The following is a 16572-nucleotide window of genomic DNA, read 5'->3' as shown; positions in this document are numbered from 1 at the left end:
TTTTTTAACTACGATTTCACCAAGTAACACGTGAAAAGGAACTGAAGTCTTTCATTCTTTGAAAAAAAAAAAAAAAGAAAAGACAAACTGCACATACTTTATGGTAAGAATGTGGACATGCTAATTTGCCATGTGGGTGCACAGCAATTTGATGAGGTCAGGTATCAGGAACACAGAAGCACTGGGTGACATTGCACATCTCATTGTAAGGCTGCCAGACTCCAGCTGGTGATCATGTTATCACTGAGTATGAGACATTGTCAATCTGCATCAGAATATTACACCAACTGCTGCTGGAACATCTGCCTTCATTCAGCTCATGTTCAGCGTGGTGCCTGAGCAACAAACCACTACAAACTCACGGGGGGTTAAAATTTCCCATTGTGCATGTTCATGGGAACATCACTGTCTCTAAGTGCCACTGCACTCAAAATAAACTACTATGGTATCTCAAAGTCAGAAGACTCTCAGTGACTTAGTCTGGCTGTACTTTTCTCCTTTACAACATTCAGATGTCAGCCTGACCTGTCACAAGGCTTCTCAGCTGGTCTTTAGGTTACTGGCAACAGGATAATACAGACCAGCTGAGTTAGTTTGGCCCAAGTTCCTCACCACCAGAACTGCCGGACAAAAAAAAAAAAAAAATCCAAAAAAGAAACAATAAAGCCTTGCACTAATGAAGTTAAGGTCATCTAGCCAGCCAGTGTTAGGATAGTGGAAACATCTGCATCCAATGATCAAAGAGCTACACTGCACTAATATATTGTACACAAGCATGTACAAAACATCCTCCAACAAAATACAAACAAACCCTCACCATGTTCCTGATTCCAAACAGCTCTAACTAATGTGATCTATCTTGTGACTTAGAAACTGTGTTAGTTCCTTAAAAAGTAGCACAACACAGAATGCTGAAAAGAAAACCAGAAAGCAAAGTCCTGATAATATCTTAAGGAAAAGGCAGGGGAGCACAGCACAAGCAGATAACATCAGTAATAACCACCCACTGCAGCAGTGGTTTGATTTTGGTTTGAGGAATAATGACTGCAAAGAAATAAAGAGTATAATTATATATACAAAAAGCAGGACTTTAAATTTGAGAGAAACATTATGTGACGCTGCTCCTAGTGGCTTTGTCATCACAACTTCAGCTACACTGCAAATCCTTTTGCACCCAAGACATTCTGTGAGTGCTTTGCAAGCATTGATTAACCAAGTTTTGGCATCCGCCTCAGACAAAATGCAATATCATGTCTGCCTATTCTGAGCCCTGTTTAATAATTAAAACTTGGTCAATTATTGCTTATTGTATTAAAACTCCTACCTTCCTGGTTTTAAATCTGTGTCCCTGAATCAAGTAACATATTTAACAAGAATAAAGCAAATCTTCACCTGTTTTAAAATATTTAGACTGCTAGCATTTTACCTGGGTTTTTTGGGTTTTTGTTTCTTGTCATGCAGGAGAATTACCCCATTCAAAACAAATAAACCTTTTCAAAATGTTCCTTTGAAACAGAAAGATGACAAAGAATAAAATCACTGCTGAAGCTCAAAGCAGAAATAAGATACTATAATTACTTGGCATCTTTTCTGGAATAACAATACACACTGCTATCCACAGCAGCAGCCAGAAACACAAGCGGCACATTTCCCTCATACTCCAAGGAAACCTGCCACAGGATGTAGCTCCCAAGTCAAGGGCTTTAACACCTGGGCAAGATACACACCTCACATAAATGCTGCAAACCATGTCACTGTTAACAATAGGGCAGAAATACTTTAAACTCGAGGGTGCTCAGCATTTTAGCAAACTGATTAGTCATGCTTCAGTGGGCTGCAGATTCCCTCCTGCTTCCAACAGCAGGATCAGAACTGCCTCTAGGCCAAATGCAAAATGCTGTGTGGTGCCACTCACCTCTCTGCTGAATGTCCTGCGTGTTGTGACATAGTCATTGTAAGCCCGCTCAGCTTTTGGGCTGGAGCATCAGCAGCACTCGGCGCTCGGAGCCAGCTGCGAGCGGCAGCCCCGGCGGGAGCGCGGGGCAGCGCCTGCCTGCGGCACCGCGCTCTGCGCCTGGCACTGCCACGGCAACGGGAGCATCGCTAATCCATCCTACAAACCAGCCGGTCGGGAGCCAGCCCGGGCACGCCAGGTTCATGTGCCACTGCATCCAAATGCAGCTGGATACATCCAATGTAGGAGGGGCTGGCGGCTGCCAGCCTATCTCTGATCTACAGACCTGTCTGCAACAAGCAGCCGCATCAGCCACCTTTTCTCCCGTCCAGACCAGGCAGAAGCCAAATACCCTTGTAATTACAGACCTGAAACAGCAAGAATTACTGCATGTGGCAGTGGCCCACATCAGAAAGCTGTGAACCAGAAGGGAGAGCCAAACGAGAGCAGCTGACAGGCGGCACTCAGGCAGTAATTGCTGCGAATGTGAGAACCACGCAGGCAGAGACACAAGCAAGTGCTTTTTTCCCAGCAAGGATTCTCCACAAAACAGGCTCCAATCCAGCAACCAAACTGCTGCTTCTCGTTAGTTCTTGTACCTTTGGGAGGAACTGAGACTTTACACGCTCTTTGTAACAGTCTCTCTTACATGCCATGGAAAATGAGGTGAGTTTGCACTAACAATTTAATCAGTGGAGTGAGTGCATCTGGCTGATTTTGCCCAAAATGAAACAGTGAATTCCCCTGAACTGCTTTGCTGGCACATCAGCTGTACCAGCCCTGTGCACAACTACAAGCAGCATTACCAGTCCTTCAGTTACGAGATCTGGACTGTGGAAGTAGATTAGCCATGATCTACTTATGTAAATTAGTTTCTCCAAGAGTATCTAATGGCAGAAATTATCTGTTTGCTAGATTACCCAAAGAAGTACCCATAATGAAGACACACACTGCAGAAGGAAGACCCAAAACTGATAAACCAGCAAAGGACAATTCCAGGAAGATACTCTGAATCCATTAACATACCTGATTAAATCTCTTGCTTGTTTTATGGCATCCTGTACAGAAAAGCCTGTGCTGCATTTGGAACAAAAATTACTGTAATAGATCTACAGGCTGCCCCAATAATGACTCCATTACATGTTCCTAACAGCATTGTGTACCTGGGCCACAGCAGGAGATAAAAGACATTACTGGGTTTTTTCCCCTAGTTGGAAATAACTACTGGTTACAACTCAAAATGAACTGGCTGGCTCCATGGCAGGATCACGGGCTACTCTGAAAAGGTTATTCATCATTCTCACTAGCTGTTGGTACAATTTCTAATTAATGCTGTATTCTCCAAATAGTCCTTAAAGCCCTGTATGGTGAAGGCTCTGGCTATCTTGGCCAAATTCTTGAAGACTTGATTTGGCAGATTTTTATTTAAATACCACTACTTTAGAAACAACTATATGCTCAGATAACCTTCAGTATGCAACCTCTCCTCCCCCACATATATGTATGTTTTCTTTTAACTAAAGAAAACAAATGTAATAACTCAGATCTGAAATATTTCCACATTTAGGCCGTTTCCCTGCTGGTTTTACAAGGTTCTTTCCTTTCTTGCTTTTGGGCAGCAGGTTTTGCAAGGACAGTCATATGGCTCTTCTTGTGGTTTTGTTATTCATGAAATCATTGTTTTCTGCCCCAGGGATCACGAGTGGGGTTGCTTCACAAATCACAACCTCAGCATATCCTGGGAGTTGCAGCAAGAACTGCTCTCCTTTCTCCACTGCATCCCCATTGTCTCTAGCTGGAAACACAGCTCCTTGAAATATTCCAGGCAATGCCCCTTTTACTTAAGTACCATATCCCTTCCATGTCAACTGCAGTATCAAACAAAATGAATAAGCAGAAATAAGCAAAACCAAAATCTGGAATATTAATGAACAGTAAAGAATAGTCAAAAAAATATTATGTTTTCCATTGTCAAAAGGGAACTACTTTTGAGCATGGGAGTTACCATGTTTATGCATAATTTTATTTCACTGTGTGCATGATGTTGACTGGTGTCTAACTACGAGTTTGCATTACATAAGCTTTGTGATTTGTCACTGGGTTTTACAGATTTCTTCAATAACAAAAGCATCTTGAACCTTATACTGTGCAAAATGCTAAAACACTCACAGCCTCAGTAATTATCAGAACTTTAAAAAGAAAGGTGTCTGAGGTTTGTGTCTTTGTAGTAATGCTTTTAATAGTTCAAGGGCTCCTTCAGCACTGTGAAACATTAAAAGCAAGTTAAACCAGTCATATCCTAAAATATGGATGCATTTCTCTGCCAAATCTACCTTATCTGCATAAGTCAGCTGCGGTTGCTTGCATGGGTAACTTCACTTGGAGGAGAAGAATAAAACACAAAGCCTCAAACACAATTTAAGCTTCACCAGTGCTAACATTTCAACCATTGACAGATGTGAGGAGCCTCCCAGAGCACATTTCAAAGGCCTCAGTTTCAGTGTTAAGGAAACTTCCCGGTCTGAGCATCCAGGAGCCACTGGCAGTCACACTCCCATCACCTGAGCTGGGACCAAAGCCCCTTCACAGCTGCACATCCCACACTCAGTGAGACAGGCTTGACCTCCAGTTTCCCATAACAGAGTCTCAGATGTCCCAGTCATTAAAATTATTTCATCTTGGTGCAATAACAAAATAACAGCTTGAGCTGGTGCCTCCAAGTATGGACTTGGAACAAAGGAACCCCTGGGGCTTTTATCCCCTCACTGTCTAAATAGGAAAAAGTCTGGGTATCTTCAGCCCCTGCTGTGTCCCCAAATGCTCCTCCCTGTGCCCTTTTTGTGCAAAGGGTCAGCAGATCACATCCTATGGTATCCTCACTGACACCAGGATGTCCTTCCCACTGCCTGTTTTCAAAAAGATATAGAAATATGGGAATTCTTGCCATGACACCATTTTCCGTTCTGCTGGATAATCACAGAGACATTAGGAGATACCAGGGTACACCTGGGCTTACTTCCTTTAGCCTTTTCCAGTTCTCCACGTCATTCCTAAGTCCATTATTACTTTTCTAAATAATTGACTTCCTTGTGCAACACTGTATTGCAAGTTGTGAGCCTGAAAAAGATCTCTACATTCAAAGAAAACAAAAAGCACATCACTTGGGGAGAATTCTTTTTTTCTGCAAACATTTTCAAACCCACATGTGATCAGAAATAATCTTGGATGAAAAGAACAAATAAGCAGTTCTCACAATAATTTGTTACTATTCAGTTTTCAGACAATACAGAAATATCTTCATGATTCAAAAGCAAATAAGCTAATGCAAGAAAATTAATTCTCCCATATCCCTTCAGTTGTATGTGCCAAGCTATTAATACCTCAGCATTTATCTTTCTGTGTTCTTGAACACTTTTCTGGCTCGTGCCTAAGTCTCCTCAGTGCTGCAGAAATGCCATTACTTCAATAACAAAGCAACTGGAAACGTTTCAGTATTCACGTTCTCCAAATATTCTGACTAGAGACACAACAGTGAAACAATTCTGGAATTCATAGTATTTCTAGCTGTATATGGAGTATGACACCATTTATTTTTGAGGCTCATTCAGCTCTCAAATCACTGAGTTACTGATGCCTCAGCAATGTCAAAGGTCTTTTAAAAAGCCCTTCTGTTCCAGCAAAGGCTCACTAATCAAAGGGTTGTGGCAAAGCAGTCCAGTGAGCAGCACAAAGACCAGGGAATTGGCAGACTCATGTTCTGCCCTTGGTCCCACCATGTTTAACTTGGACCAAGCAGGATCTAGTTTGCATTAGGCTCACAGTTCTCATCCTGTATTTGAATAGGCAAACAATGCAATAAATTCATTAAGATAGGTTTGTTCAGATGAATAAAATGTAGTGGTGTCATTTTGACTGTTCCCTTTCCTTGTTGTGCTGCCACGACTGCTCAGGGGGTGAAATGCACTACTGTGGGTGAGCACTCTAAGTCAGCAGAACTGCCTGCATCAGACATAATGAAAATATATAAAAAGACACACAATCCAGTCTGGCATATTACAAGAATAAACCCAAACATCTTGCAACAGCACTGATCTATTGGAATGAACAAAGATCACACAGGATCAACATTGAAATAAAACAAATATATTCACCATCACAGAAATTAACAGGATTGCTGCAGTTAGGAGTAAATTCCCATCATAAATCATACCACAGTAATGTTCAGCAAGCTTTAATAGCTCTTCTTTTTAAATTGAGATGATCTACAATCTTTGTCACTTTGAAGGTCACATGTGAATGATATCATTCCTTTTGGGGTTTTTAAGGATTTTTAGACAACCTTATAATACCCACTTGCTGTTTTTTCCAAGTCCTCTGACTTTTCAGTTTTACTGCCTCTTGCACCTTCTGACACCTGACCTCTGAGCTACACTTCTGACATAGTTACTCTCAATTTTTCAAAGTCTAATTCTCCTCTCACTAAAACTAATGGGAAAAAGGAAAATCAGCAAGAGCTGCACTACACCACGAACATGCAATGGCATTGAGCACATTTAGGTACCCAGCAAACAAACAAATAAAGCATGAAGCATATTACAAACTCACTCTGCCTTGTTCATGGTAAGAAGCCAAACAAAATCTGTGAGATTTGTTTTTACTAAGGACTGCAAGGTCATGGTAGAGATCTGTATTACTTCTGGAATCAGGTGAAAATTTAGGGAGGGAAGTCAGGCAATTCCCCCTTTTGGCTGGATTCTGCACTTCCCAGCAGTGATAAAGGCTGGGTAGGTAACAAGAGTTACCTGGGCATGTCTGGTTTGTACTTGTTTATGCTGACTTATACTTCACTTCTTTCAGACTTCAGTGTGGTGACCAATGTAGAAGGGATGAAATACACATTCTAGCCCAAAAAGCATTTTCCTGCAGTACTTCATGAGAGTTGAAATGTTTCTTTGTTTGGTTTTATTGCATTTGGTTGGGTTTGTTCTGTTGGGTTTTTTTTTCATTAAATCTAAGCAAAGTCTTTTAAAAATAAATTAATCTGTAACATATTTTGTTGCAATGTAAAAAAATATGTGTTTTTTTAGTCATTCCACTGCTGAACAGTATCTTATGCTCCAGCAGAAATAAAATATAGGAATGACAAAAAATACTTGAACAAATAGGGGATTGCTGCTTTGCCTTTAATCATTGCTTTACATGACATTAAAGATAAAGTTTCCCTGAGAGCTTCCAACTGCCTGAGTCAATTCTTCAGAAGTCATCTGCAAAGCATACTTCACAGCACCTTGATCACTAACAATGCCATTTTCTCTCCAATTAAATGAAAACTCAAGCATGGCACTTCAATTCACCTTTACAGTTCTCTTGAACCTGCCCATTGAATCAATACTCAAGAACAGAAAAAGAAGTACCAGTAGAAAGTTGTCTTGGCACTCAGCATTGCCAAAGCCTTTTTAAAGAGTTATTCTTTGGCACAGTGGCTTCAAGAAGAAAATAATTATTCTTCTCTCCATTTCAGAGTGCAAAAACAACTAAGCACACTACTTGATAAGAAAAAAAAAGGAAAACCAAACAAGTGAGGCTGATGTCGAATTTGGATTCAGTTAGTCTGGGATCTTTCTGTCAGTTTTTACCTTCCTGACAGGAAACAAGAACTGGTAAAAAGTAAAAGCTTCAATGCAGATGCTGTGAGAAGATTTCATCAGTCCAGGATGGCAATTTTAGTGAGAAAGAAGTGTAAAATTACACCCAAGTTCAGTACTGCATTCTGTTTGATATACAGCTGAGGCTCCAGCCATTGAGTCAAGTATATCTGAATGACCACCCTAAGAATGAGACTTTCTTCTGACAACTGGTTTTTCACAACAAGATGACTGAAAGTTCTATTATCAAATTGAAGACAACAGCTGAAAAAAAAGGGAGGTAATTTTTCATCACCCCTGCTCAAATATCTGTTTACTTTTCAGTTCCAATCAGATCCAAAAGTAGATCACTTTTCCCCCACCTATGACCTGATAATCTCAATCTATTCCCAAAACATACATGATACCTAAAGAAACCACAAATTCAGATCTGTGGAAACACTCTGGGAGCTGCATTGGGGTTTTAAAGGTTTTTTAAGTAAAACATGAACTACAATAAGGAAAAAGTAACCTTTTCCCACAAAGTAGCCAAAATCCTGATAGATACATCCCAGTGGAATGTCACCCTGGAATGTGAGAGCTGGTTCCAGCAGATGGAGCTCCAGAAAGGCAATGAGAAGCAGCACCAAGAGCTCTAGCAGCTTTCAGGACAACCTGCTCAACGTGGCAAAATTCACCCAGCTCCCTCCTGCACACATTGTTCTCCATGCTCAGAACTTCCTGAATCACAATGCAACTGCAGTCCCTCAGCCTGCTGCTATTGTCAGTGCAAACACAGCACCTGGAGGTCATTTAATGGTATCATTTAACATCATTATTACAAACACACAGACCACCTTTCCGGCCTGGAGTTAAAAAATATTTTTTAAATTGCTGGGCCATCTGTTAAAGAATTATCAAGACAGAGCATGGCAACAAAATTATATAAAGCTCTTAAAAATCACAGAATCATAGACTTGACAGGGCTGGAATGGACCTTGAACATTATTTCATTCCAAACCTGTGCTGTGGGCAGACACAGTTCCCACTGCACAAAGTTGCTCAAAGCCCCATCCAATCCAGCCTTGAGTACTTCCAGGTAGGGTTTATATATATAAATACTAATAGGTCATTTTTGATCATTAGCAAGTCTAACACTCTGGATTTTTAAATCCCACAGGACTTTGTGCTTCAAATGCCACTAGACCACCTTGTCTGGTCTTTGTAATAACTCTAACATTAATATCAATGCCACCAAAAAAGAGCACTATTGTACAGTTTATATAATCTAAAGTTCAGGAAATGGTTTTTCCCATTATAATTTCTCCAGCAGAAATAAAATCTTAAGTAAATGTTTGCTGTCTTCAACTTTAAGATAAAAGGAAAGCCAGAGAAAGAGCACACCACTGCTCCAAACACTTGATGAAGAACTATGAACAGAGCCATTACCACTCTTCTAAGCAGCAAACCTCTTCAAAAACTGCACTCTTAAAAGCTTCTACTCCTGCATAGATTATAAAGCAGATTATTCTAAATGTCTTATGTCAAATACAGAATCCACAAGCTGACTTTTAACGCAGCCATGTCTAAAATTTAACACGCCGTCATCATGGGGGAAGAATGTTATTTGCAGACTGATTCAACTTTTGAAGAAACAACTCTCTCACACGCACACAATGGAAGTTTATGTATTTTAGTGGGAGTGCACACCTGGAATGGAGAAAGTTATGCACCTGCAGCTCCCTCTTGAGGGTGAGCAAGAAGATATTGAGTTACAGGGTAATGCACGTCAGCGTTTCGCTGTCAAGGTGTGTTGCAAGCTGCACAAACAGGACCTCAAGCAAAAGGACCTGGTCTTCCACAGACATGACGCGCTCTTCAGCAAACCTTTGAAGCCCAAAGGCGATTTGCATATAACTACTGAAGGGCTGCTGCGCTGGTATGTAATTAGCGCGAGCTAATGCTCCTGTCTAAGGAAAAAGAAACCCCCTCAAAGTGCAAGAACGGCACAGGTGGACACAGGTGGGCACAGCCGCGGCCCGCAGCTGGGTCAGGCCGGTCGGTCCCGGCCCGCTCGGTCCCGGCCCGCGGGCGGCTCCGGTCGCAGCCCCCAGTGCCCGCCGGGGTCAGCCCGGGCCCCGCGCTGCCCTCAGCGGCTGCAGCGCCCGGACCCCACCGCCCTCACAGCGCCCCGCGGCCGGACCCTCCGCCCCCGGCCCCTCCTCCCGCCCGGCACGGAGCATCCCCAGAGCCGGCGGAGGCGGCGCTGCCCCCGGCGACCCCCGGCCCGGCCCCCGGCCCGCCCCAGCCGCGTACCGGGCGCCGGCGCTGCCGGCCGGCTGGGCGTCCATGGAGGCGTCGCGACGGGCAGCGGCTGAGGGGAGGGCGGGAGGGCGACGGGCACGGCCGGCGCTGCTGCTGCTGCTGCTGCCGGCGGCCGCCGCAGCCAGCTCGCATGGTGTGTGCGGAGCGGCGGCAGCCCGAGCCTCGGCGCATGTTCGGGCAGGGCCGGGCCGGGCCGGGCCGGGCGGAGGGGCCGCCCCCGCAGGTGCGCGGCTGCGGCAGCGCCCGCCCCGCGCCGGCGTGGGGATGGGAATGGGGATGGGATGGGAATGGGGACGGGATGGGAATGGGAATGGGGACGGGATGGGAATGGGGATGGGATGGGAATGGGGACGGGAATGGGGACGGGATGGGAATGGGGACGGGATGGGAATGGGGACGGGATGGGAATGGGGACGGGATGGGAATGGGGACGGGATGGGAAGGGAGCCGCTGGAATGCGATGATTCCCCGGGGTTGCGGTCCCACCGGAGCGCTCGGGCGGGAGCCGGGCGTGTCGCTCCGCACCGGGAACGGCCCAGAGGAACGCGGGCATCGCTTCTGTGTGCTGGGATTAAGAGTCGTTAATTCCTCTCGAGAAAAATGAAACATGAGGAAAACATCATTCATATTTTGCCAAGTTTTCAATTAGCTGCACTCTGCACCTGCTGCCAAGGCAGGGTTTGCCAAGGTACAGCCGTCTACCCCCAGCACAGGAGCAACATCCCACAGGGCTCACACATCAGTGGGACCAAGTTATGACCAAATCACATAAATAATTAGATGTAACTAATTATTTAATTTGTTCATTAACATAAAATTCATAAACAAAATATCTACAATTTTAACTTGCCTCTCCCATTGAAATTGCAAATAGAATTTGCAATACTAAAAAAAAATTGCATTACTTTGCCCATTATCATATTCTAATCGTATCAATCACGCAGCTTCAGGGTTACAGGGATAACAGTTCAGAGGAGATTAACAAAAGAAAGGAACCTCTGGAAGGAAATGAACAAGGTAAAGGAAGGCAAAGGTATACACGGCCGAGGGAGTGGCAGGACAAACAGGACTGGGTTGACATAAAGAAACAATGGGCACATTAACGGGAACAGTGGGTGTATAAGGTTAAAAAAAGAAAGAATTTATTAGCTGCACACTGACAATGTGGCTCGTGACGTGCGGAACAAGGGGTGGGTGGCAGGACAGGCTCATGCTCCAGTGCTCCAAGAGAAGAGGCAGACATTCAATGACTGAAGGATGATTCCCTCTTCTGACACCAGCCAAGAAGTCATGATTGTCTCCACTAAATCAAACATTTTAGCTCAGTGAGGGATAGCAAAGAGTTGTGACAAGCACCTTCCCGTGCTTTCTTTGCCAAAAGAGCTATTTTGGTACAAATGCAAGCCCACGTTTTCCAGCATAAAATACCTGTTTACATACATTCCATTTTCTGAATTGTGAGGCTCACACATTCCAGCTCACAGTGTTCACAATGAAGCCAGACTTCCTGTGTAGTCCTGCACTTCAGCCCATTGTCAGTAGCCACTCACAGCTAACTTAAAGAACATTTTTATTAATAAACACCCCAAAATATACTCTAAATTGCTTTTTACAACTTTTAGAATTATATGTTGTAGGAACAAAGTTGAAAAAGCTAAAACAAAAGAACAAATTTGCTCCCCTGAGCATAGTATTATATGTTTGAGAACAGCTGTGCTTTTAATATCTGACAGTAAAATAAAATAAATATTTTAAGTTAACTGGATAGCATATTACAGAAAATTAGAGAATTCAAAGAGAGGAGTTTAACATTCAACAAGTACTTTACCTGTAGTTTTCAGGATTCAGGGTCAGTGATTTGAACCTCAATTGAATTATTACTGATCGTGAGTCCAAAATGAAATTCATACTCAAAAATCCTCAGAACTGTTTGGAACTCAAGGATCCTAATTTTAAAAATAAGGAGGTATTAGCAGAGCTTCAGTACGTATTAAAAAAATTCTTACAAGGATCTTACCTAAAAACCCACCGAGTCTTTTAAAATTACTTTTTTCTGTGTAAGTGACCACACCTGTTAATGTAGCATCTCAGGAGAGACTGCATTCTATGGAAAACAATCCAAAAGACCTTCTGGCTTTGAATACAAACATTTCAATGCTACACAGTCTCCATAGAGTAAACAATAATTCTGGCCACACAGGAAAATCAGTGTGTGTGGATCAGACTAAGTCTGGCACATACAAACCTGTGAGAGCTGACGATTGGCAGAGTGTTACAGGATCTCTCGCCAGGGCAGATCTCTGAAGTCAAAGGCAACAATTTCTCCCTGTATTACCAGCAAACTAAACCCTCAATTATCTTGTATAAAACAACACTTCTGTTAAATTCTTAATTTATTTCCAGTTATTTGTATAGTCCTGTATAGGACTACAACTGGCTGCTTATACCAACACAGAAAACACCTCATAACATCACTCCTATCTACAGGATACAAAAGTAAAATAGGATAAAATTCTTTTTACTCTGCACAAGGTTGTCTTTCCAGATAGAGCAGTTATGTAATAACTTTGAGACCTGTTAGCACTTACAGAACAGGAAATGGCTTCGCATTAAGTGGTTTGTCCATACTCACTTATTAAATCAGCAAGAGACAACTAGAAACAACATGCTGTCCTCCAGAACACACATCCAAACAATGCAGCATTTTCCCCCTCTATCAGCAGATCACCTGCTCTAAAAACTAATGGTCTTTATTTTGGGTCAAAATCTAAGGTCCAGACAGCTCCAGATGTCTCCATTGTAGCACCACAGGAATTCTGAAGTATTCTGAGCATGGAATGGGAATGCAGCTGGTGTTACTAATCTATGTTTTGCTATTCCTTGTTTCTTTAAAGAGCTTGTGGATAAAAATTACTTCTGTTTCAGGATATTACTGACTGATGGCTTGTCAGCTGATGAATTACAAGTTCCTTCCCACCTTTTCTGGGATAACATTATGCTGTCTTCCCTCCCTTCCTCTTCTGCATCTTTCTACTTTAAGCCTCAGAGGTCCCTGCAAACACAACTCTGCAGAGAATTCAAGAATTCAGTAACACTAACATGGGCAACTAAACTCCACTCTACCTACCACAAAAAAAAAATAAAAAAAAGATCTTTCATTAGGGAAAATCATTGTCCTCTTCCTTCTTATAAGAAAAAATGGATGCATGTGAAAGCCAGTCTTCATTGGAAAATGGAATAAAAATCAAGTGTATTCACTGACATCATACAGAATTCCATAACAAGAAAACACAGAAGTTTACTTGCCAATATTTCAAACAAATATGTTACTTTCCCAATCTTTCTCTTAAATCTCTCTTACCTATAAATTACCATTGTCAGTATTGCAAACATAAAAACATGAGGGTGTGCATCCCTGCACACAATGACTTAGAAAATTCAGGCTAAAGCCCAACTAGCCCACTCAGTACTCAAGTCATAAATTTGCTAAATATTCAAATTCTAAACCAGCCAATTTAAACTTAGGTAGGTAAACAAAACTTTTGGGAAGTTACTGGGGAAATAACACAAGACAACACAATTCTGCCACTGGATCCTATTCCTGTGAAGGTGACCCAAGGCAGGTGTGTCAGGTGGCAAAGGCCACAGACACCAGACTACAGTCAGGACACCTCACACTGCATTCATTCACAAAATGCTTTACATCTCACAGCACCCTCTTGAAAAAACAGGCAAACAGTTCACATTTATGTACTTAAACTTTATTTCTTCATAATTACAGGCTATTGTTAGAATTTTTAAACAAAAGGGAAGTCTATAAATAGAGGCTAATCCCACCTGAACGAGTTGTTTAAAAAAAAAAAAACAAAACAGTTAAAACTTCATAAAGTAATGCCATTTAGCTCACAGCAGTGGTTTGTTGGTAGTCTGATAAAAGTCCTATAGTCAGAGTCAGTAACATGAAATGTAACATCAAATGACTCAAAACTTTAAATTCCATAAAGGAAAGCAGGAATATATATATAATATATACATATAATATTGTGTTGGTCCACTGAGTATACATTTTTAACAAAAGATAAGAAACTATGTAATCCAGTTAAGCATATGATTTGCAAGATTAGTGTACACTCATTACAAAGATGTATAAGGTAACTTATAACTACTTAATACTTGCAAAATTTTAAGTTACTTTTTTTTGAGCAGGTGTTTAAATACTCATCTCCCAGTGCAAAACAAAAACCATCCCAGTCAGGTTACTCATTTTTTCCTTGAAAAATTGAAAACCCTCAAACTCATGCAACAGCAGCATTGACAGGTAATGGGAAGAGCTTAAATATACTGAAGTATGGCCGAGTTCTCCCCCTTTGCCCCAGTGCTTTGTGTTGAAACACTTTAATTTCCTCAAAAGAAATACCACAGGTTAAAAGTGCAAGAAAAAAAAAACCTTCTAGATGTTTATGCTGCTGCCATCCATTTTTCTTAGATAGGGCACAAGATTATTGTTTTTGGAATAATTTTAACGAAACTGATTTTCCAAATAGAATTCATTCAAAATGAACAATAAGTTATTTTTATTAAGTTATTTTCATTAACATTCTATCAATCCTACTCTGACTCAGTGACCATTCAGAAATCATTCAGTTTAAGGTGCAACTATCAGTTGGCATTCAATAAATTACATATACAGAAAACAACTGTGGTTAAAAAAAATATAAATCAGACTACCTGTTTTTTCTTTCTATTTTCAATCCTATTTCAAATGGAACTCATTAACTTGCCAGTTCAGCTGCATATTTCACAGGCAAAAGTGGCTCAAATAGCAGTGGGGTCTCACAACTTGTCAGTCACCTTAGCCAACAGCAAATGCACATGAATTTTCAGCTTAATTGCTTTATAAAACAAAATAACAGGTCTGTCTTAAAACCTATGATCATGCAGGAAAAGCAATAAAGGTTTCACAAGGACATACTCTTTCTGATGGAGTCTTCATGAAGATTATGTTAAACCCAACATAAAATCTTCAATGAGCAGAAAAATAATCTATATGCATACATATAAAATAAAGCACTCTCCAACTCTGGTATCACTAAAACCTCTTCAGAAGGATAAAAGGTTTCCAGTGACTAACTGCTTGATGGGAGACAGTCAGCCATGACAGAGTAATTGCTGTGTTCACTTTATGCTCAATTACCAACTGCTGATAGATTACAGTCAAACCCCAATCTCTCTAACTGCATTTTAAACTGATTTGCTTTCAGCTGGGAAAAGTACTTTGCTACTCTCCTGAAAACTTGAGAGAAATTGAATGCTAAACTTAACAATTATTCAAACAATAACCAAAAGGATTAAATTTAGCAGAAACATTCACATCACTTTCAGAAATTTAAAACCTTTCATAGTTTGTTGTATATATGCATTTTCTGATTAACATTTAAATAGGTTAGGTACTCAGGAAAAGGGACAAAAGTTTACGCCAGATAAAATCTTATTCTAAACTTCATGCTTCTGATATTTCCGATTTACTGAGTGCAATAGCCAGTTCCAAGTCTTCTTGTTCTTGCTGTTTTAGTCTTGCCAGTCTTTCTTTTTCTTCTCTCTCACTTTCTCTCTTAGCCCATTCAATCATGTCTTCCTCAGTAGAATACTGCAAGTTTAAAAGACAAAATAAAACAGATTAATAATACAGTAATAGTTATTACTGTCCAAACACTCAGTTTTAGGAACAATTAGTTTTCCAATAATTGTACATATTCTAGTCTTAAAATATTAATTGTTTTGTAGTTGCAATAGACTAAACTAGCTTAGTCTAAGGTTTAACTACTAAGAAGTTTACTGAAGCCATCAAACTGAGGTATTTTAATAAAATATGCCACGTTTCAAATTTTAGTATTAAGTTTCAAAAACGTTATTGAGCAGAAAGTGCTATAATTTAAATACAGTTTTATTTTGGATAAATACCAGTCCATAGAAGAAAAACTTTGAATAAATCAGGAGAACATTTTGCAAAGCACACTCCTATTTGCACTGTAGGCCATCGTGATTCATTAGGGATGAGTTTTCCAGGTGAAAATGACTGCAAAAATTTAGCTGTAGACTAAATTGCTAATTTAGCTGTAGACTGTTTCTGCATGTGTAGGTGACAAATATTGCTGCCAAGAAGCAGCAAAATGATAAGGGTAACTGTAGAGGTAGAAGGCTGGTAGTAATACAGAGAAAGTCAGCGTGATGTGAGAGGGAGAAAAAAAGAACATATTATTGCCATGTATATTGATGAGAACTGACTGTGAACTAAATACCTCTGTTACAATTATTATAAATCAGAGAGAGCTAAGGGTATAATCTTAAATTAAATACAAAAGATTATGCTAAAGTTTCTTCCTAGCAAACATGCAGAAAAGTTAAGAGGTAGGTGAGACCCCTGTCCTCACAGATGTCCCAGCATTAACTGAAAGATTAGAGGTTAGAAACTCCAGGTCTCTGCTTTGAGCTCCTTCTTTGGAAAAGAAAAGCAGAAGTTTTCTCCATATGCACTCAGTATTTTCAGTAATTGGAAAATAATTTTTTATTTTATTATTGGAAAAGAATACTATTTCCTTCACAAAGATTATAAACATTTTTGCCACTCAGTCTCCCTAACTACTGCCACAGATGGATAACCACATTTCA

General features: G+C 40.8%; 2 protein-coding genes and 1 long non-coding RNA gene across 7 annotated transcripts in view; 1 reads left to right on the top strand and 2 right to left on the bottom strand.

Annotated features, from left to right (window-relative positions):
* TTC39A (tetratricopeptide repeat domain 39A) overlaps positions 1 to 2019 on the bottom strand; it is a 36791-nt gene extending 34772 nt beyond the window's left edge. Inside the window, exon 1 of the mRNA XM_021529240.3 lies at positions 1916 to 2019. Within this exon, the coding sequence (XP_021384915.2) occupies positions 1916 to 1953 (38 nt within the window). The 5' untranslated portion in view covers positions 1954 to 2019. The remainder of the gene's footprint in view (positions 1 to 1915) is intronic.
* A 7968-nt stretch (positions 2020 to 9987) lies between these two features.
* On the top strand, positions 9988 to 13071 carry LOC144246739 (uncharacterized). The gene is made up of 2 exons (XR_013340408.1): positions 9988 to 10126; positions 12829 to 13071. It is a non-coding gene; the product is annotated as an uncharacterized LOC144246739 (long non-coding RNA).
* Positions 13072 to 13648: 577 nt separating this feature from the next.
* Positions 13649 to 16572, bottom strand: part of EPS15 (epidermal growth factor receptor pathway substrate 15) — a 64914-nt gene continuing 61990 nt past the window's right edge. For 4 of the 5 annotated variants that reach the window (XM_021529282.2, XM_021529273.2, XM_077785356.1 and 1 more), the window contains exon 25: positions 13649 to 15550. In XM_021529282.2, the coding sequence (XP_021384957.2) occupies positions 15404 to 15550 (147 nt within the window). In that variant the 3' untranslated portion in view covers positions 13649 to 15403. The remainder of the gene's footprint in view (positions 15551 to 16572) is intronic. The other variant, XM_021529299.2, reaches the window with a different exon arrangement.

Source organism: Lonchura striata, chromosome 9, assembly GCF_046129695.1.
Source record: "Lonchura striata isolate bLonStr1 chromosome 9, bLonStr1.mat, whole genome shotgun sequence".
Classification (NCBI taxonomy): Eukaryota; Metazoa; Chordata; class Aves; order Passeriformes; family Estrildidae; genus Lonchura; species Lonchura striata.
The sequence above is the reverse complement of the archived record's forward strand: the minus strand, read 5'-3'. Positions and strand labels throughout refer to the sequence as shown.